Source organism: Leuciscus leuciscus (genome assembly GCF_965113295.1).
Source record: "Leuciscus leuciscus genome assembly, chromosome: 20".
Lineage (NCBI taxonomy): Eukaryota > Metazoa > Chordata > Actinopteri > Cypriniformes > Leuciscidae > Leuciscus > Leuciscus leuciscus.
Window position 1 is genome coordinate 14587863 of NC_138744.1, and position 23719 is coordinate 14611581.

General features: G+C 37.8%; 1 protein-coding gene across 2 annotated transcripts in view; it reads right to left on the reverse strand.

Annotated features, from left to right (window-relative positions):
• galnt1 (UDP-N-acetyl-alpha-D-galactosamine:polypeptide N-acetylgalactosaminyltransferase 1) overlaps positions 1–23719 on the reverse strand; it is a 102290-nt gene that overhangs the window by 28771 nt on the left and 49800 nt on the right. For both annotated transcript variants that reach the window (XM_082149646.1, XM_082149647.1), the window contains 2 exons: positions 12451–12597; positions 8710–8878 (listed from right to left, as the gene is read on the reverse strand). In XM_082149646.1, the coding sequence (XP_082005772.1) occupies positions 8710–8878; positions 12451–12589 (308 nt within the window). In that variant the 5' untranslated portion in view covers positions 12590–12597. The remainder of the gene's footprint in view (positions 1–8709; positions 8879–12450; positions 12598–23719) is intronic.

The following is a 23719-nucleotide window of genomic DNA, read 5'->3' on the forward strand; positions in this document are numbered from 1 at the left end:
CTGGCCTGCGATTACCCAAAAAGACAAAACATCAAGCACAAAACCACATTAAGAGGCAAAATATAACCACAACGCTCCAAAAAAACAATAACATTGAAACATCAAAACAATATTAGAGGCAAAAAACACCTTCCAACCTACTTTCTAGTGGTGCAACGGATCACTAAAGGGGGGCTTAATGTAACTTTGCTTTTCATTTATCACTTAAAGCCCACTTTAAGTACTTCCATACCACAGCAAAAATCTAGCCTTTAACAATTAAACATTATTAAAGACAAGTGAACAGTCATTAATAAAATAAGAACAAATACACAAATTACAAGCATATAAATACAATATAACAAAGTTTCAAATAAAGGTCTAACAGTATTCAGGTACAGAAATGTAATCAAACGTAAAATAACACTTTAATGTTCACTGTATAAATTGAATAGCCTATAGATTAATTTTTGTTAAATATGTGTTTTGTTGTTTGGTTAACATTAATGACAGAGACAACAGCATATATTTATAGACTCCTGTCATTTTAAGACCTAATGAACAGATCCAATATAATGATACACATCCGATTTCTTTCTCAACTGTTTATGTTCACTTAAGACATAACCGACTGTGTGTTTACGAGAATACTTGCAGAGATGGGTAGTTTGACAATTTCGTGTGTATGAGTCCGTTCAAGTGCAAGGAGACGCAAAAGAGGAATCAATTCGATGTTTGTGAGCTATCAGAAACGCACCTTCCTGTGTGTGTGCACTTTGGGTGCCTGCAGCTGTACGCTCAGATAACAGCACGCGATCGAAACAAGAGAAAACACGTGCAAATGATAAACTTTCACTCTATGATGGTTAAACTTAGCAATTAATCCGCGAATCACATGCGTTCTGAACAGTGGGGCCTGGTCCGTACGGATCACAGATCAACTGCGACCCGTTGCACCCCTACAACTCGACATCACACACACGATTAATTAAGTGAAGGTGAGAGGTTGTAGTCCATCATGTCCCATCACTGCAGTAACACAGCCCCCCCGGCCCCATCTTTCTTAAACTCATCATCTGGAAACACACAGACACACACAGACTGCTCTTTTTAAATTCATTAACCTGATGTCGACTCTCAGGACCCCAGACAACGGTTTAATTTGCAGCCGAGGCTTCTCATTGGTCAACCCTGCAACCTGCCTGATTAAAATGAAGCACAGATTTTTCTCTCATTCCTTGGTGTCCGTTCTCCTAAATTTTCTGTCTCTATATAAAAATCTATTTTGTAAAGCAGGGAGATCATGCATCCCTTCCCTCCAATCAGCACAGACACCATCAAAGTGTGAGTGAGCTGAGTTAGTGAGGTAGCATATGCCTGGCCATGGTGTGTGTGTGTGTGGTGTGTGTGTGTGTGTGTGTGTGTGTGTGTGTGTGTGTGTGTGTGTGTGTGTGTGTGTGTGTGTGTGTGTGTGTGTGTGTGTGTGTGTGTGTGTGTGTGTGTGTGTGTGTGTGTGTGTAAAGGCTAAACCAGACTAAAATAGCTGCAACAACGTGGAAACAAGTGACTGATCAAAAGATGTAAGGAATCAAAGATGAAACACACACACACACACACACACACACACACACACACACACATGCTCACACAAACCCTCAGAGACACCAGACACGCACACAATCACATTTCGCAGGCCCCAGGAATAATTGGATATATTTGGTGCAATCAGAGAGACAAAAACAGCCGTAGGTCTGTAGAACTCTTCCATCACACACGCACGCACATTATTATACTGGATTTTTTTTTTTTCAGCCTCCTCAGGCCAAATCTTGCTTGACTTTAGCACACATAGAGAGAGAAAGAGAGATGCAGAGGAAGAAGAATGTGAGCTGTAGTTATTCAGTCATTTACAGGACATCCTACTCGATCGAGTGCAATGATGCAGCTCAGTGTGATTTTACACACATTTTCGGCTGTGTGTGTGTCTGGGAGGGATAATTGAGGACAGCCTTTCTCTTCTACTTTTCCTCTCCCTCTAAAGCAGCGATAACAGCCAGAGGACACACAGGATCGGTTAGTCATCAGTTCTCAAAGTCATCGTAATCTCAAAACCACACACACACACACACACACACGCTACATTTAAATCCAAATCTCTCTGACCAGCGCCTTCATCATATCAAAGAACAGAATCAAAACAGAAAATGAAAAAAGAAAAACAACCAGCTGGTGTCAAGGCTGGCTTCATAATCCAAAACACAGACTATAAATGTCAAAAATCATTGTAGAAGGACTACAATATAGGACTAAAATAATCTTTAAATAGGTTGTGATGCCACTCCCCCCTATTAAACTTTGATAATATAATAATCATAATTATAAGAAATGTTACTTGAGCACCAAATCAGCATATTAGAATGATTTCTAAAGGATCATGTGACACTGAAGACTGGAGGAGTAATGAGGCTGAAAATTCTGTTTTGTCATCACAGGAATAAATGACATTTTAAAATATATAAAAAATATTTTGAATTGAGCAAAAGAGACTTCTTTACAATAAAAAATAAAAAGTAAAAATTGTATCGACCTCAAAGGTGGTGTAAAACAAATGTAGAGTAAACAATCTTTTATTCATCAGTGTTTATTCTACAGAAGTAGCAGTATAACATTTAGGAACATTTGAAAAATATGATTGATAATTTTCCAATTTCACATTGCCTCTGACTCCTAAAACTCTAGTACTTTAGTGAAAATTATTTATACATAAATCAATCTCATATTTCATTGTATTTATTTTAGTTTTTATTTTGTACTGTTAATTATTTTCTCATCCAATGTTTTTAGAAGGTACTGCCTCTCAACCCTTCCTTTTTCTACCTCGCCAATAAAAGCTACCTGAATCTGAAAGTAAAAGAGACGTATAGAAAGGAAAACTGTTAAACTGTGAAGGAAATATTGTGTTATCATACCACAGTACAACTTTCAGCATCAAACACACACACACACATACACAATTCCCTCCCAGACAGCAGGAATGCGGTGAAGGAGAAAAGGTCAGTATTGTTCCCAGCTGTGAGCTGTTCTCTCCACGCAACACACAACTATAAAAACAGTGTGTTGGCGTGGTTGTGTAAATCTATGCTGACTGTGAGTTTACAGTCTTGACCATATGCTTTTAATGGTTCTGCATAACCTGCTAATTACAGAAATACAAGCCAAAAATGCTTTGCTTACCACATTGGGAAGGAAAACCAATAAAAGTCACACACAGGGAAAAAAAAACGAAAATAAAAAGAGCACAACTAAGAACCAAGCAATGCATAATTTAGCTGACGAATCGCATAGTGATTATGTTAATCACATCATTAAATAGTATGCAGAACAGCCAATCAGATAACCAAGCACACTGATGAACAGCTAATCATGTTATGAAGGTCAATACAACAATAAATCATATGTTAAAGGGTAACTCTCGCCAAAATGCAACCTAGGCTCTTTTTGTTAATCTACCCGAGGCAAACTTTCTTTTAAAAGCATAATAAGAATGGAAACCACTTTTAATTTTGACCGTATTTGAGTTTTTCGGTCAAATTGTCTTTTGAATGGGAGTGCTTAGGGCACTTCTATGATAGCTTCAAAAATCGCTATTTTTAAAACACTAAGGCGGCTCAACACAACATGAAACTTTGCTTGAAGTATCACCAGGGGCTCTACACATGAACTTGAGCATTGAGAACATTGTTTTTGTTCACAGAGTTTACTAAAAAGAAAGATTTTGAACAACTCACTATAGCTGTGTCCGCCGGCATTTTGACAGTCAAAAATAGTCGATCTCCGAATGTGAATGAACTGACTCTGAATTTTAGTATTGCTTCTTATATGAGCATCCTTTTTCAAATACAAGGTCAATATTGATATCCGTGAATTTATATGGAACTAAGCTTTAGGAGCTTTCCATCTTTACTCTCCTCCCTGTTACGTTGCATTTGGAGATCGACTACTTTTGACTGTCAAAATGTCGGCGGACACAGCTACAGTGAGTTGTTCAAAATCTTTCTTTTTAGTAAACTCTGTGTACACAAACAATGTAGTAAATGCTCGAGTTCATGTGTAGAGCCCCTGGTGATACTTCAAGCAAAGTTTCATGTTGTGTTGAGCCTTCTTAGTGTTTTAAAAATAGCGATTTTTGATGCTATCATAGAAGTGCCCCAAGCATTCCCATTCAAAAGGCAATTTGACCGAAAACGAAAATACGCTCTAACTTAAAAGTGGCGTTTCCATTCTAATTATGCTTTTAAACGAAAGTTTGCCTCGGGTAGATTAACAAAAAGACCATAGGTTGCATTTTGGTGAGAGTTACCCTTTAATGGGACCAGATTCCAGAGCAGGGGTGTTCAATTAAAGTTCCAGCTGGAGGTATCTGTATTTACTTCCCAGCGGAAGTCTGGACAATACTTTTTTGGAATAGTTTCCATGTGGACAGCAATAGAACTGGTTATGAATATTAAAAGCTAAGATCAGTTATTTAATCAGGCTATTAGACCACTGGGTTTGAAGTCAGATATCTATATATTGCACATAAGGCTTACTGAGAAAAGATATGGACGTTCAGGTTCATAAAATTGTTGAAAATGTAAATCTGAGGAAGACCATTATCTTTATTTATTTGTATACAAGAATTGACCAACAACAAACAACAACACTGTGCTATGGTCAGCTGCATCATTATAACACACACATGCACTCTTGACATATTTGCAAGAATAGCATAGGACAGGTGAACTATTTCATTCATGTGTGAGCAATGAAAGGATTTGGTAACAGGATGTGATGAAATTTTACTGTGAAAATTGTTGATCTATATTTTTTCAGTTAATGTTTATTTTATTTCAAGTAACAAAGTGTTGTTTTTTTAAAGCTTTTTATGTTTAAGTTTAGTTTTATAAAAATAGCTTGTTTTGTCCATCGAACGATTTGTAATAACTGGTTTTAATTATCGCTACACAGTACATCAGATGTTTTCAGATTTTTTGTTCTTAATTTAATGTTATAAATGCCACCGTTTTTTCAAATATGAAACTCTTTATTTCCTGTTCTTCTTCTTTTGGCAGATTTTTGTGTCAATCAAAATTCTGTTTCCTGTGTTGACTGCCAATATCCCAAAAGGATCATGTCTGGCACTGAGACTCATCTAGTCGACACAGTATTGAGATAGTTTATGCAGGGGTGTGTACGGGAAGAAACAGCCACAACCAGCGAAAAATACATAAAGATGTTTGCTCACACACACACTTTACCCTTTGGCAGATACATTTTCAATTGCTTTCATCTGCACTTTCCTTTTTTCTTGCCTAGTAATTCCACTTCCTTCCTTCCGTAGAGATTGAGATATCTTACTTCTTTGATATCACATCTCTCTCTCTCCGGCGCTAGCTTGTCCTCCTTTGATATGTAATTTAGAGAAACAGAATAATGTATTCCATTTTACTCCATTCAGAGCAGCAAAACAGTAATTTAGTACGCATCACACACAGCACTTATGGTGGTGTGTTTGTGTGCGTGTGCGTGTGCGTGTGTGTGTGTGTGTGTGTGTGTGTGTGTGTGTGTGTGTGAGACAAGAGAGAGAGCAGAAGGTCAGGGAAAACAGTGAGGTAACTGGGAAAAGGTTCATCTGCTGATGCGCAGTAAAGCATAATTACATGTTTGAAGAGCGTTGCTAAGATACCGTCAAATCAGTCCAATCAGAATCTAATCCTCAGACAAGATAAAAAAAGGATCCTTAAAGCTGAAGTGTTTCATTTTTCCTTCTTCAGCTTGTGCAGAGAAAATAAGTAAATAAACAATTGCCTGCAATTTTTTTTTTAATCAGAAGACAAAGCTATTTTTAATGGTCGTCAATGAAGAAAGATGTTTTTTAGGTTTGGATATATAGTGCACTTGTGGTTCAGAGCAACATTGGCTCAACCAATGGTGTGAGTTTGGGGCGGAGCTATCTGTTTGTCCAACCAATGAAGGGAGTGTTTAGGAAACATGCTTTGAAAAAATAAAAATAATTCTGCAGTTGCTTTTTGGTGCCAATAGTTATGCTGTGTGAAAATGTATATTACAAAAAACTAATTGTACAACAATTAAACAGAAAAAAGTTTTTGGGTGCATGTTATTTTCCATTCACACTCAGTGGCCAGTTTATTAAGTACACATCTCAAATACTCAGTAGGACCCAGAACCTCAGTCTGAATCCTTCGTGACATGGATTTAACAAGATGCTGGAAACCTTCCTTGTGGATGTTGACATGATCACATCATGCGGTTGCTGTAGATTTGTCAGTAGGATCATGCGACACTGAATATTAAGAAAACAGTTTGGTCAAAAATACATATGTTCAGGGCAAATAATTGGAATAAGGGCACTAACAAGCATTGTTAAATGCTGTCTGACAGGGAAAAAAAAGAAAAAGACAAGACTGGCTGTAACCTCCAAGCACACCTGCACATACACAGTCACAGTTTGACAATGTATCTGATCTGTCAGATCATTTGTAAAACAAATACTGGGATGCAAACAAATTTGACATTTTCCGGAACAGGATCCAGCACAAATTAAACACTTGTTAGAGGCAGGAACTGGGTTTGGCTTATGAGTGTTTGATAGGAATGTTGAAGGAAAATGTCCTGCTTGTATATTTATACTCATTTACACACAAAAGAAAGAGAGAGAGAAATTTGGCACAGCATAATTACAAAACTCATTAAACAGCAAAAATCCTGGCATTTTTATCAGACCTACAGATCTCTCCAGTGACCCAGTGATTTATCACCACGCCAGACACTGCCGGGATGCATATGCTAATGATTCAGTTCATTAAACACACTTGACGTAATGCTTGACGTGCAGCTGTATGTGAGTGTGTGAATATTACGTCTGCTTCATAGACGTGCTTCTGCTTTACTTGGCTCAGAGACCCGGGTGACATTATTGTCATGGTGGAATAGTTTCCATGGTCACGCCTTGAAAGAGAGAACATCCAGGGACTTATTAAAATCGTAAATATTTAAGGCAAGGTCTTTTGAAAAGTGTGTGTGTTCACTGCAGAAGGACAAACTACACATTATTTAGTGCAGTGGGAACGGAGAGAGAACAGTTTGGAGTGATATCCCACAGAACAAAAGGAGCGTCACAAATACACACACACACACAAACGTGCTTTTCTTTGCTTTCTCAAGGACGAATTTGACATGTTCTCTACACGTCTTTTCTTTTCTCTGCCTCACCTCAGTGAACTTAATACTGCAAAGCGTAAAAGAAATAGTTGACACACACACTCACGCACTATGCACACACAGTAATCTGACCTCTACAACACACACATTGACTGCCAATATTTGATGTGGCAAACTCTCACAGGTTAATAGGTGTTTAAATAACACTTAGGGTGAATGAATGCAACACGTCAAACAATTCACCACATGCTACGTAGTCCACAGTCAAGTCCAGTCAATTTAACTTAGGGGAAAATACAGGGGAAAAGCATCTACAATATGAAATATTCAATCTTATGTAGATCTTAAATGTTCTGTAATAAGTTTAGATTATTTGCAGTGTTCATGTAACATGCATTACTATAATTAATTACCCAGGTTTTAAATGTTTTTGAAAGAAGTCTCTTCAATGTTTCAAAAAGAAGTCTCTGCACCCAGGCTGCATTTATTTGAACAAACATCAGTTATACTGTAAAATATGATACCAATTTAAAATAACTCTTTTCTATTTTCATACATTTTAAAATGTATTTTATTCCTGTAATGGCAAAGCCTAATTTTCAGCATCATTACTCCAGTCTTCTTCAGTGTCACACGATCCTTCAGAAATCATTCTAATATGCTGATTTGATGCTCAAAAAAACATTTATTATTCTTAACATTAAAAAAAAGTTGTGCTGGCATTAGTGTCACTTTTGATCAATTGAAGGCATCCTAGCTAGATTAAAGTAGCAATTTATTTAAAGGAAAAAAAAACATAATGACCCCAAACTTTTGAATGATACTTTATATCTTGCTTTGTGAATTATGTGTGTACTTATTACATTTGGACAGGCAGAAATTCTCATGTTTACATTCTCAAATGTAAAGCTTTTAGATCAAAAAGTCTAATAAGTTTGTTACATGTTCTTAGTTATAAGAGTTAGATCACATTCTCGTCAAGTTGAAAGTTGTGGGTCTGACACTGTGTGTGTGTGTGTGTGTGTGTGTGTGTGTGTGTGTGTGTGTGTGTGTGTGTGTGTGTGTGTGTGTGTGTGTGTGTGTGTGTGTGTGTGTGTGTGTGTGTGTGTGTGTGTGTGTGTGTGTGTGTGTAAAGTTAGGTCATGACTGTGACTCTGTAATTGACACACTCTTATCTTTTAATTGAAAATGTTGATTCTATTGGTTTGCTTCAAACACAGCTGAGAAAAAATACCTCTCTGGTAATTAATCTGAGGGGCAGAAAATAAACACATTTCACGGATCAATGTTTACATTTCACTCCCTGCCACACACATTTCACACAGCGAAGAGTGCACACACACACACACGCTGTGATACATCAGCCAATCTGTGTAAAGTCAAACAGTCAAACACCAACCCTCACGGCTCAAAACATAACAGTTAAGCCAGTTATAGGCTTAAAATTAATCTAATAAACAAAAACAACCTCACTTTAATGGTAGCGAATACACACAAGCAGACACTCACCCCTCGAGCCGGACATCCGGTAAAGATCGGTTGAGTGCGATCATCTCGCTGGCCATCAGGTTAAACTGATTTATCTTAAACATTTCCTTCATCTTCTCCTGCTGGTCTTTAGCGATGACCACTGGCTTTCCCATCTCCCCTGGGCCATCATGAGGCCTCTGAACCACAGCTGAAACACAAACACGCAAATTCAAGATTGTTCCCTTGGCTTTTGATTAAGTATGGGCGTTTGTCCAACTATGGATCATTACTCCATAGAGAAACGCACATACCATACTGTGGACTTTTAGAAAATAAACTCATCACACTCTCACTAGTTTATTTAATCTGTCCAATAGTGGATATACACACATCACCAGAGAATTCTGGGATTTTTTTTTTACGATTTTTTTTTTTTCAATGAAAAACCACAGCACCACAGTTGCATTTCCACTGCATCTCAAATGATGTATTCTGTGATTGGAACAACAGGAACAACATTTTCGGAATAAAAAAAGCCTGACTCCTTTGTCTTTCTAAGGCTAATTTGCACAGCTCATATTTTATGTGACCTAAATACACGCAATCAAATTAGACTGACACACTTTTTGCATAAATTGAAACTGCAGCTTGAATGGAAATGGCGGAGTAAAAATATTCTGTTCCCAAATATACATTAACATTTATTTACATAAAAACACATTCATATTTTATCTTAGTCATGCTCTTCACTGACACTGGTCTCCTTGGAAAACAAGTAAACAAACTTATACATACATACATACATACATACATACATACAGGGCCTAAAATTAACACTTGCCAAGCGCCAAATGCAAGTAAAAATCAGTGTTGGCGAGTATATGAAAAAACATTAATGGCTGGTAAATTTTCTTGTCTCAGTTAGTTTTAGGCCCTCCACACAAACACACTCTCTTACATGTTGAAATGTTTTCATGGTGTGTATCAGTTCTTTTTGAACATTTTCATCTCATTTTAACAAAACCGTGATAATATAGATAATCGTAATTTTGGTCACTATAATTGTGATATTAAATTTTCATTCCGTTTCACCTCTAATGTTAATTTTAATAAAACTCGACCAATGTCTGAAGTTAAAGAAATCCCCATAGACATTTGAGTGTTTGCCCACAGAAAAGAATGTGCGGCCTCGATGTCTGTGCACAATTGTTTATTGTGCCATGTGTGTGTTTTTGTAGATTTCGGGTGGGTAGATAAGCGCTGAGCTTTGATCATTAATAACTCAAAAAGCATGCTTTGGTGAGATTAAGGTCAGATTTGCAACCGTGTAAGAGATTACATCTGCTCTAAGAGGCAAACTGCCTGTTTGTAAGCCCTGTGTCATGTGTGTGTGTGTGTGTGTGTGTGTGTGTGCGTGTGTGTATGTACGGGTGAACCGCATGTGTGTCGAGTGGGCAGGATTTAGCTGTTCGGACTGAGCGCATTACAAGGCAACTTTGTCCTGTTTCCCTGCTCAGCAAAATCCAATGGCTTTCATGAGGTATTCTGGGGGTAGAAATCGTATAATCATCGCTACAGAAACACACACAAGCAGCAGAAAATGTGCTTTATTAATATGGTAAGCAGATTATTTTAAGGTTATTGTTTCATGAGATGATGGCCAAAGTAAAGCAGCTCTTGAGTGACCACACAGAACAAACCAAAGTGACCTGATACAGGGGTCAGACAAACTAAATCTTTGAAAGAGGATCAGGGGCGGAGTGGCAATCGGGAGAGTCGGGACTTTTCCCGGTGGGCCGGTAGTGTTTTGAGGCCACGAGGGTCTGATAATTTGGCTGTTTACACCTGGCCACTTAATGCGTTTTCTGTGATCGGATAGCTATCCGATCGTGAAAAGACCAGGTGTAAATGCCCTCCGAAACGCATTCGAGACGGATTTGTATCCGAATCCGATTGCAGCAGAGCATCTATTCATCAAGCCAACGTGCAAACTAAGTGAATCAAAGTGAAAGTAAGTTTGCAGACGCTTAACACAATCATCTTCATTAAAAGTAAAGAACTGAAATGATCTAACCAGGACTGTTGCCGCTCCCTCTTATTGCGGTCTTTGATTTTGAAATTTTAGCTGATGATCAAAAAAATGCAGTTCATAGGCTATCTGTTGCTTTCGGTGACGTGCACTCCATTAAATCTGCATATAGCGCGAGAATTGAAGATCGCATTTATATCCGTTTTGCAAAAACACATTTATGTGACCAGGCCATATGTGACCATTTATGTGACCAGATCTCTCAATTCCTGAGAGATCTGAGAAAACGCATGAAGTGGCCAGGTGTAAACAGCCCCAAATGATGGAAAGACAAAAAAGAAAAGGGAAAGGTGGCGCTGAGAAGGTCAGACTCAAAAGGCGAAAAATTATGGAGGAGGAGGCAGCAAAATGCTCCAAAATAACGGACATGTTCCGGGCATCAACGAGCAAAGTGTCACAGCTAGGCACAGATGTGAAATAGCACCAGCCACCAGCCAGCCAAAAGCTTGTGAAATTTGAAAGTAGCTCGGTGGTAAATATGAGACAAAAATGTATGGTTTACTATTGAGCGGCTTTTCTGTTATTATTGTATGTTGTTGTTGTTGTTGACTTCAAGATCTTTTAAACAATAATAATTACACTTGGCATTTCAGGTTGTGCAGTCATTTTATTGTAATTTTAGATTTCAGCATTTGCTTAAATTTGCCAAGAGGGCCGGTGGTCTACGAAATTTCCTGGTAGATTCTTTGGTCCCACTCCACCCCTGAAGAGGATGAACTTTCCCACTGCATTACCATCCACTTCATACTTTTTTCTCAGTAACTGTTCCTTCTGAATTTATCTTCTATATCTTCTTTCTGCTCATTTTATAGTCTCTAAGGCAACGGTTCTCAACTGGTTTTACTTCAGGATTCATTTTTTACATTCATATCAAGTCTAATCACAGTGCTTAAATTTGTATCATATAAAAGTAATCTAAAATGTCCTTAAATCAAATATTAAAATGTACTATTAAGACTGACATTTATAACAACACAAAATATAGGGAAGCATTTTCTCCATATTTCTGGTTGATCTGTCTGTTATAAGTCTGATCTTTTGCTATTGAAACTACACTCATATATGGTTAGTGGCATTGTATTATTTGCTTTTAGCACTGAATTTCCCCTACTAATTCTGGTCGTATTCAACTTGAAATAAAGAACAAGATCTGGTACTGTTATGATGCAGCTACTTAAGGTTAATGTGACTTAAATCAGTGTAATTAGTGGGATAAGGTTTGGATGTTGTGTTAGTCAGTTTTATATGCATACAGTATTTCCACAATTGTATACGTATTTAAATGTTTTTATTTGTCTATCCCAAAAAAATAAAAAAATAAAGTCAAAACATGTATTGAGGAGACAGCTTACAAAGAATTGACCATGGTAACCATAAAACTATATTAGCCACAATTCATTAAACATGAGATGGCACAAAATAATAGAAATATTCCAAAATATTCTGTATTTATTTATTACAGAATACAGTGCTTAAGAAAACAATTATTTGTAATAATGCCAAATAGTGTTAGAGTGTATTTATTATCAACAGAAAAATTTAAGACAAATCGAAGACTATGTGATAACTATGATAGTGTGTGTGTGTGTGTGTGTGTGTGTGTGTGTGTGTGTGTGTGTGTGTGTGTGTGTGTGTGTGTGTGTGTGTGTGTGTGTGTGTGTGTGTGTGTGTGTGTGTGTGTGTGTACTTACTGTCTCTCCCCGGCAATCCTCTCTCTTTTTTTTCATCACATTTGTTGCATTCGCTGAAGTAGAGAAGGATGAACATGTCTATCATCACCCACACCAGAGAAGTGGCCAGCACCACCTTACAGTACGCAAACTTCCTCATCTTCACACCTGAAACGCACACAAACACGCACAGTATGTTACACACAAACACAGGTGACAAGAAAACACTTGAAAAGTTGCCAGTGATATTTCACACCTACAACCAGCAATCAGACACCATGGTTTAAACCATACAGAAACCTGTGACAGCGTACAGTATACCAGCCTGTTTTAAACACAACACTCAAGCAACAAACATAGTACATCTATACAAGCCTCGAAGTTGAGTAATAGCTTACCATAGACTGCTACCTGAAAAAGCTACAAACACAGACACTTTATCATCTTCACACCAAAATAAAGCTGAGGTTTTCCAAAGAGACCATAGAGTGGACATATTCTCACATTTTATACTTTTCCCTAAAGTCCATGGATAAAGTAATGGTTTCTTGTATAAATTGTAATAAATCTTGTAGAACAGCTTTGAGAAACAGTCTGTTTTTGCTAACGTATCTTTAAGACACATGTAAATGACCTGTTATAACAGCCTAAGCTCTTTGCATGTGAAGGAACAACACCACCACCAATTTACTGAATACTTGAACAGACTTCGATATGTAAATGTATGGGTGGGGGTGTAATCTAAAACATTACATATTTTAATGTATTCACTAGCCTACATCATAAATCGTAAATGACCTATTTTTACATCTTAATTTCAAATAAATGGTCTTGAAGGACTGGGTGGGAATATCTGCGTTGTGCACATTATATATTTCTCCATATAGTACATCAAGCATTTTTATATAAAAAGAGTCAGAAAAATCCATTGTTCCATTATTTTCTGTGACCTCCGTTAAGGGCAAACAACTCAAGCAACGAACGGAAAATGCTAATAAGACAATTGACTCAAAATAGCCTACCACATTAGCAGATGATTCAGAGTAATTATTCCAAAAACTGCTCAAACAGAATCTCAGATTTGACCTTTGCCCTATTGGTGGGTGCAAATTCCGTTCGTTAACAGGGTTTCTTTAATCCAGCCATCTGCCTTCATTAATGAACTGGAAATGAATCTTTTATTAGCCAACTAGAAATGCAATGAGAAAAAGAGAGAGATGAAGAAGAAATGAAAGGGAAGGAAGGATGATGTTCCTATGGGAGGTGAGCAGTGTGTGATATGCTTTGATAAAGGAGAGGTCATTATAGCGTAATTACATGGCATCACCAATCACTAAGAACTTGAAGCTCCAGTGAATCACTACAAAATCAAACTAGTCCTAAAAATTCAAAACGAATTTGTAGAGCATAATCCTTCTCTACAAATCTTCATTCAGTAAATGTGTGTGTAAAAGTATGTCATATACTGTATATACTACAGGTAAAAAAAAAAGTATTTACAGGTCAAAAATAACCATTTCTTTATGTGGCATCCTATGACACTCAAAGAAACAACAGGATAGTTCACCCAAAAATGTATGTCATTCAAAACATGTATGGCTTTCTTCTGTGGAACACGAAACAAGATATTTTGAAGAAGGTTCAACTGTTTTTGTCCATAAAATGGAATGTCATTGTGGTTCAAAACAACATTGGACACACAGACCTTCATATATGGACAAAAAAACAAAGAAGAAAGAAAGTCACACAGGTTTGGAACAACATTTATTTATTCCAGTCCATTACAGACTCTCTTGTGCTGCATGTTTGAGTAGGAGGCTGTCTAGCACACTGCAGTTGACAAAAAACAAACCTGAAAGCCTCTCCTCAGTGACTCTCTCTCTAGAGAGCCGTACCAAACTTCTGTCATTGTCTCCGTCCAACTGTATCTCTAGAGTTTGAAGTGTGTGTGTGGGGGGGGGGGGACAAAAAGCCATCAAAAGGCAAAAAAAGAAACATTGACCACTGCCATCCTGTCACTTCCTTATTTTCTGGCCCACCCATTAATCAAAGTTAAATGGCACACTTTTAGGATTCACAAAATCTCAAAAACACTCTTTGAAGTGTGTACAAAACTTGCTACTTTAATTAAATTTACAAGATAATGAATGTGGTAACATGACCTGACTCTGTTTAGGGAATGACAAAATAATTAATATGTACTTTTTATTAGTTTTATTTATTTATCCATATATGACCATTTATATCGTGTCACATAATACTTTAAAAATCATTCTAATATGAATATATGGTGCTGAAGAATTATTTCATATATATATTTTATATATGTCATATATATATATATATATATATATATATATATATATATATATATATATATATATACATATATATATATATACATATATATATATATATATATATACACATATATATATATATATATACATATACATATACATATACATATATATATATATATATATATATATATATATATACACACACTCACCTAAAGGATTATTAGGAACACCATTCCAATACTGTGTTTGACCCCCTTTCGCCTTCAGAACTGCCTTAACTCTACGTGGCATTGATTCAACAAGGTGCTGAAAGCATTCTTTAGAAATGTTGGCCCATATTGATAGGATAGCATCTTGCAGTTGATGGAGATTTGTGGGATGCACATCAAGGGCACGAAGCTCCCGTTCCACCACATCCCAAAGATGCTCTATTGGGTTGAGATCTGGTGACTGTGGGGGCCATTTTAGTACAGTGAACTCATTGTCATGTTCAAGAAACCAATTTGAAATGATTCGAGCTTTGTGACATGGTGCATTATCCTGCTGGAAGTAGCCATCAGAGGGATGGGTACATGGTGGTCATAAAGGGATGGACATGGTCAGAAACAATGCTCAGGTAGGCCGTGGCATTTAAACGATGCCCAATTGGCACTAAGGGGCCTAAAGTGTGCCAAGAAAACATCCCCCACACCATTACACCACCACCAGCCTGCACAGTGGTAACAAGGCATGATGGATCCATGTTCTCATTCTGTTTACAGCAAATTCTGACTCTACCATCTGAATGTCTCAACAGAAATCGAGACTCATCAGACCAGGCAACATTTTTCCAGTCTTCAACTGTCCAATTTTGGTGAGCTCGTGCAAATTGTAGCCTCTTTTTCCTATTTGTAGTGGAGATGAGTGGTACCCGGTGGGGTCTTCTGCTGTTGTAGCCCATCCGCCTCAAGGTTGTGCGTGTTGTGGCTTCACAAATGCTTTGCTGCATAACTCGGTTGTAACGAGTGGTTATTTCAGTCAAAGTTGCTCTTCTATCAGCTTGAATCAGTCGGCCCATTCTCCTCTGACCTCTAGCATCAACAAAGCATTTTCGCCCACAGGACTGCCGCATACTGGATGTTTTTCCCCTTTTCACACCATTCTTTGTAAACCCTAGAAATGTGTGCGTGAAATGCGTGAAAATCCCAGTAACTGAGCAGATTGGGAAATACTCAGACCGGCCTGTCTGGCACCAACACCCATGCCACGCTCAAAATTGCTTAAATCACCTTTCTTTCCCATTCTGACATTCAGTTTGGAGTTCAGGAGATTGTCTTGACCAGGACCACACCCCTAAATGCATTGAAGCAACTGCCATGTGATTGGTTGATTAGATAATTGCATTAATGAGAAATTGAACAGGTGTTCCTAATAATCCTTTAGGTGAGTGTATATTATATATATATATAATTTTTTTTAGTTTTTTTTTTTTTTAAGGCCAGCACTAGCGTTTTTGGTCTTTTTCACAAAAATGTCAAGGCTCCCAGAATTTTTTGTTGTTTGAATATCTGAACATGCAATATATCAAAAATAAATAATAGACCCTCTGCTTTTAAACAAAAAAATATTCATTATTTTGAATCAACACTTGAATGTAAGCGAATTTCATAAAAAAAATTAAAAAAAAAAATCTTTTTTTTTTCAGCATAAAGCTGAGAAAATCACGTAGAAAGAGTATATCGAGTCCATCAACAACCCCAAAGCTTCACAGTCTTATGGCATTTCCTCTTTCGACATTTCTTTCAGTAATTAGGCATTTTGATTTATATGCTGTTTATTGTTGATGATCACATTGTTTTTACATATGAGATCACTACTTCTTTGCCTGTGTTTTGATCTGGAGATACTGTATTCATTCAGGAGATGCATAATAGCGCCCCTACCTTATAGCAGTGATAACACAGAAAGCCGTAAAAACTCGTCATTGGCAGGGAAGCGTTTTCTCATAAATGACGAGATTTAATTTATTAAAAACAAAATGTTACTAACTCCAAACTCGAACTGTAAAAAAATACATATGTATTTTTTGTTTATAAATATACTGTATTACTCTAGGACAGGTTAGTAATTACATCTATCTAAGTGTCAGTGTCTGTGCGCTAATATGCGCAGGTGCGACTATTAAGAGATAAACGACATAAACATGAATGTCAGACAGAACGGAGCAGTACGATGTTAAAGTAGTCAAAGCCTTTCCAAAATCTTCTGGCATCTAATGTCTCTGAGGGGGTCTCACCAGCATTCAAAGAGTTTGTGTGTGTTGAGCTCAAGGTTATGACTGGCACAGCAGTAATGCCACTGTTCTCGTGGCCCTCGTCCATCACAGTGGCAACGCCAAAGGCCCCTGCCCACGCCAGCTGGACGAGACATTCATCACCGTGACAACAGACACACACACACACACACACACACCTGAGTGAGCACAGGCCTGAAAGATGAAAACAGACACACATCTCCCTAGTGCAACCGGCCCACAATAGCAAAGTGTGACATCATTAACCTAAACTAAATAGGCCTATCACATAAAAAGAACTATTACAATATGTCATTCTACGGATAAAAATGGATGAACATACAATACCATCTAATCTCTTTACAAAACAGTTTGAATAAAATCTATCTTCACCCTCCTGTTCTCTTACACACAGTCCTTTTGTTCCATTCACCCATACTATATGTGCAAAACACACTTCCTTGGACAAACACCATTGTCTTATAAGCAGTGGACAGTAATTTTTTCTCAGGGTGATGTATGTAAAATAATATTTGCATGACTGTGATATAGCTTGAGCATCCGCATAGCAATTAGGTAATGTGAGAACGTTGTGACAATTTTATTCATAGAGGTAACAACACACACACACTGATGCCAGATACAGCTATCACTCTTCTTCTAAGTGCTTAATCTAGTTATGTAAACACAAGAGTTTGTGACAAGCAGTGATCAGTATTTCAAAACAACTTTTGGTGCAATTCAGAGAGGCCAACTTGGATGGGAATTAAAGAACCACATGAACCTGGTGTTTTTAAAAAAAACTGCAGGTAAATTCAGAAAAACAGATTTCTGATTCCGACAGCAATTAAATCTCTAGCACCTGTAAAAGCTGTAACGGCATCGAGTGCCCTTATAAACAATCACCATCCGAAGAGAACTACAAAGTATAACATTACTTCCTCAATGCAAGTTCTGCACCTGCAACACCCTTAGCAAATATCAGAGCGGGACTGTGATTGTTCTTTTAAGGTTTTGAGTTTCACTTCCTGTGTTACTTCCTGCAAGGGCTTCTTAACATGTTCACGTAATGCAATATTCATGCTGTGTCTGATACTGAGACATATGGGCAGGCACACCACCTGTGTGTGTCACATGCTGGTGGGGGGGGGGGGGGGGGGGGGATTCTTGTTCAACACGCCACACACAAACAGGAATATGAGTTAGCCTTCGATCATACAAACAAATCAAGTACATAAAAAGGGGGGGAAAAAGGGACACAAGAAGAGTGAAAGACAGAAAACAGTCACAAGCTAAAGCAGAGAGCCTCTTAACAACTCTGGCTGGCAGGAAAACAGATGGGCGCAGAAACCCGCTCACTTGCTCGCACCCCTGGTCACATCACGCACACACATCGAGATGTGAGACGGGAGCGTAATTAACTTTCTTTGACTGTTGCCGTCTGTTAGAGAAAAGCAAATTAAACCCCTACAGCATCTCCTTATTCCTTTTCACAGTCCCTCCATCTTTCTCTCCACGCCTCCACCTCTGTTATCTCCCTTTCGAAATGTTTCGGTTAAGTTCTCCTATTCCAGACACACACTAGCACAATGGAGAAAAGAGAAAATGTCATCTGAGAATGTGATATCTCTGCGAAAGCCACTGTATCTCCTCATGCACTATTTATATCAAATATACATAAAGAAACAGACAGATAGAACAACACAGTTGTAATCAAAATAATTCAACCAAATCAGGTTTATTGAAAAAAAAAAGCAGACTTTCAGCTGTTTGCAATGAACAAATCAAACAAAAGTAATTGAAATAGCTTAACACAACAAATGTTTCAAGTGGTTTCCCTAAATTCAACTGAACATTTAACTTTTAATGACTTCTGCAGTCTCAAAATTATTTAACCGCTTCATGGCCTGCATCTTTTGTACTAAGTAGAACACCCTTTTGCTGTTATGACCAGCTGCAAACAGGATGTATAACCCGACACCAGCTTCTAGTAGCGTTTCTGAGGAATCTTAGCCCATTCCTCATGAGCAATGGCCTCCAGTTTAGTAATATTCTTCTGCAACCGCCCCCTTCAAACCCAACCAGAGATTTTCAATGGTGTTCAAGTCAGGTGACTGTGATGGCAACTGTAGAATCTTCCAGGAATTCGTCTGCAACCAAGCCTTGGTGGAATCTGAAGTATGCTTAGGATCATTGTCCTGTTGGAAGGTCCAATGACGCCCAAGCTTCAGCTTCCTCATTGACGGCATGACGTTTTCTCCTAGTATTTCCTGATACTTAAATGAATCCATCTCGTCTTCCACACACTGCAGGTTTCCAGTGCCAGATGATGCAAAGCAGCTCCAGAGCATCACTGAGCCACCAACATGCTTAACTGTAGGCAGTGTTCTTTTCAGCATATACTTCGTTCTTCTTTCTCCAGACATACCGCTGATCCATAGGGCCGAAATGTAAATGTAAATATAAAGAATGAAAGATAGCTTGACAGACGGACAGAACAATATGAAGTTCCATTTTCACAGATAGAACAATATAAAAGAACCATAGACAGAACAACAAACAAAACAATATATAGGAACCATAGGCAGAACCACAGACAGAACGACAGATAGAATGACAAACAAAACAATATAAAGAACGACAGATAGAACGACAAACAAAACAATATGAAAAAATGACAGACAGACAAAAACTAGACGGACGGACGGACATACAGACAGATAGATAGATTGGATTGCAAGTCTGTTCCTCAGAGCCTCAGAGTTCCTTTTTTTTTCATTCGTGAAAAACTCAATATGGCGTCTACACTTAGTACAGTCAAAACTCCATTTGCACACTCAGTTCATGCAGGTCTTGACTTCAGTTCGACATTGAATTATGCATATTAGATTAGTCCATCCCAAACAGCAGCCGGATAAACCAATTACAAGGTTGATGGTATTACAGTACGAATGGGTCATAAAAATCGAACGGGCTATGCTTTATCAGATTTCAGCTCAACTAACATGCGTGGTAACTGCAGGAGCGCACATCCACGCTGCATTGAAGAACAGAGCGCATGCAGCGTCCAAACGCTCTGGGTGGGTAATAGTCATCTGACACAGCTCTATTTTTGTGTGCATATGATCCGTGTGTGATGTGATTCCAGTCTTTTTCAATTTGTATGCTTGTCAGTTCAAGTTAAATATGCATTATGTACACTGAGGATCATGATTAAAATATATGCAACTTCTCGGAGATGAGTTTTGCATGCTTACAGCGTGTTATGCTTTGGTGAACAACACACAACCTTGGCAAGAAACTCCTTCTAAGTCAATACTGTAAATACCTTGGCATTTAACACACTAAATACAATTAGCACTACTACTCAAAAGGCACTTTCCTGCTGCTAAGTGCACACTTCGCACATAGTTGGCACATTTAGGGATTCTTCTATTTTAGGATTAAAACACACAGTTAACACTTCATTGTTTGTAGGGTCGAATTTAGATGTGCATAGAACAGGGGTACAGTTTTGCGGTCTGTGTTAGACTCAGTTATAGGAAGGTCAGGGCCATCAGAACATGGGAATGAGGAATAACATTGAATAATTGGACTGAATTTCAGGCACTGTCCCTCCAGAATCACACTTTGATCAAATACTCTATAGAATTCACATTGTTTTTGGTACTGGTACCAGGCTTAACCTTGCCAGGATATATATCCAAACATAATACAATCATTTAATTAATAAATTCTTAAAAAAAACAATGGTAAAACAAAGCAAAACAAAAACCATGTGTTGTCTAATGCACATTTGAAAGACCAGTTATGGCCTTCCATCTTAGCTTTTATAATAGTTTTTGTCCCATAAATATTTCACATTTGCTAAAACGTATCCTCTTCATACTGTACATAGTTTCTCCGAAAGCACAACATAGCAACAAAAACCACTACAGCACTTTCCCAAACACCTGTAGCACTTCAAAAAATCATTTGCATAAATGGTGATGAATGGATTTGTTGGGATAGATGTGCAAAGTAGGCCGATGCTTCAGTGACAAATTAGTGTCCCGTGAAATACGACAGCATTACAATTCTAGCTCTAAAAACACATTGTAAATGAATAAATACATTTCAGCATTAATAAATAATATTTTTTTTTACTTTAATAAAAAATAATAAATGTTACCTCACCATCAAATCAGCATATTAGAATGATCATGTGAAACTGAAAACTGGAGTAATGATGCTGAAAATTCAGCTTTGCCATCAACAGGAATAAATTACATTTGAAAATATATTAAAATGAAAACCAGTTATTTAAAATGGCAAATAATATAATTTTACAATATTACTGTAAGAGCCATTATGCTCTATTTATAATATGTTGTAATTCCACTGTTAGACACTGGGTGGGGAGTGGTTTTTAATAGGTATCTGGGTAGCTGAAGAGATGAAATCTGCGTTTTGGCATCGGAACTGTGACAAATAAAGGGATAAATGCAGTACTGGACTGGAAGCGTCTTGTTTGAATCTCACGTGTCAGAAATAATCCTACAACACCTCTTAAGTGACCTCACCTCATTGTTGCTACAATTAATTTTTACTGTATTTTAATCAAATAAATGCAGTCTTGTTGAGCATAAGAGACTGCTTTCAAAATAACAAAAAACCCTAACCCCAGTGTATTTCATTTATATCAACAAAAAAAAATAAGTATCGACAATTCAGAGTTGTTTAAAAAAAAAAGAGAGAGGAAAATTACTTTAGAGATGAACAAACATTTAAATAGAGAACCAAATAAATCTCACATAATGTAGAAACACAAGCCACCTACTGTGAGAGCAAAAAAAAAAAAAAAAGACTGATTTGGACAGACTCCAAGTCTGAGAGAGAAAAGTTTCCTGAAATGATATTTCATCAGATATTCAGGAGAGTTGTTAAAAAATGTTCAAGATGTGGAGGTTCATGACTGTGTCTGTGTGTGTGTGTGTGTGTGTGTGTGTGTGTGTGTGTGTGTGTGTGTGTGTGTGTGTGTGTGTGTGTGTGTGTGTGTGTGTGTGTGTGTGTGTGTGTGTGTGTGTGTGTGTGTGTGTGTGTGTGTGTAATGATAAAACATCAAAGAAAAAAATCAGCAGGACGGAGCTGCCAGACTTCGTTTCATAATTAACACAAAAGCGAGATACAGTCCTGCATAATGAACTCTCTGTGAATGACAGCAAAAGAATCGCGGCTGTTTAACGGACCCAGACCAGTTATCACAGCGAGCTTAAGTCTCCTAATGACTCCTGCAGAGCACGTCCAGCTCCTGCTCTATAGAGACATTCAAGTCTGTGTAAAACTTCTGCTATCAGTTTTGTGTGGGAGTCACTTCTGTCTGAAACATCTGTTTCTGCTACTCATCTTTGCTTTTTGTAGTTCAGATATTACATACTTTGACAACACATAAATGTGTGTGACCGTGTTAAAGAGTAACAAGGCAAAAAGTAGTGATGTTACCAACTTAAAGCAGCACTCAGTAGCTTCGGGATTTCTTCGCTGTATTCTCGCTTTTTGCTCGCAGGTTTCTCTCTAGAGCTCCCCCCACAGCTTCGGAATAGATATTTGACAACACTGTTGTAAAAACTCGTTGGTGATTCTCAGACACCTGAGGCTAATAGATCAACGACATCAAAGCAGATGGGACATTCTTTAAAACGTCTTCTTCATTCGGGTTCGGACAGCGTGAGGGAGCGCAATAATGACAGCATTTTAGCAGATTTCTTTTGGCCGTAAAGCAATTGTTTACATCGCGAGACCTGATATCACGCAAGACTTCCTGACGCAGTGGCCGGCGGCCCGCCGGCTCAAAGTTGCAAGTGCGTATTTTCCGCTCACGGGCACCAGGGGGGTGCGAAACGACCACCATTCAACCCGAAATAAGTAATATAACCATTCCAATGACTCCGAACAGGGGCGTCATGCAAGCCAAAATTCTGGGGGGGCACAATCTGAGACGTTGCAATTGTTTTCTGACGGGTGATATGGATCATGTTAGGAGGGGTCAGGGGGTTTCTCCCCCTGAAAATTTTTAAATTCTGGCTGCTAAACATACCATTTCAATGCAGTTTGGGAGGGACAGAAATACCTCAACGGAGCTAGCAGCAGCCCTCCTCTATCTGAGGACTAAGTTAAAGTATCTATTTTGTAAGTTTATGTAAAAGACAGGTTGATGAAAGAACTGTAAGCTCAAATTCAAAAGCTTTTGAAGTCTACTTCATTAAACCATGTTTACACACACACTTACTGTACACTTAGGCCTACTACACATTATTTTAAAAACAGTACCATTGCGGTTTTTATGTTATGATAATTGGTATGTGACCTAAGAACGATCTTACATTAAAGGTATAAAGGTGCTGAGGTCTGACTTTGTGGTGCTCTTAAATTAAGTTATTTTAATATTAATATGTGATGAAGGACTTTGAAAGAAGTTTGACAGATTTCAGTGCTGAATAAGGTTAACACTACCCCGTTTATTTGAAAATGGTTAATATTTGACAGAAATGTAAAAAAGTAATCAAAACCGATCAGATAACGTTACTATGGCTTTGTATGGCAGTAACGTTAGCCAACTAGTTTACGGTTAGACTAGGCTAGCTATCGATAACGTTACACTGACACAAGTTAAGTTAATGCTCTGAATTCGCAGCTAATATCAAATCCATAACTTTTTGATCAAGTTAAAATTTCC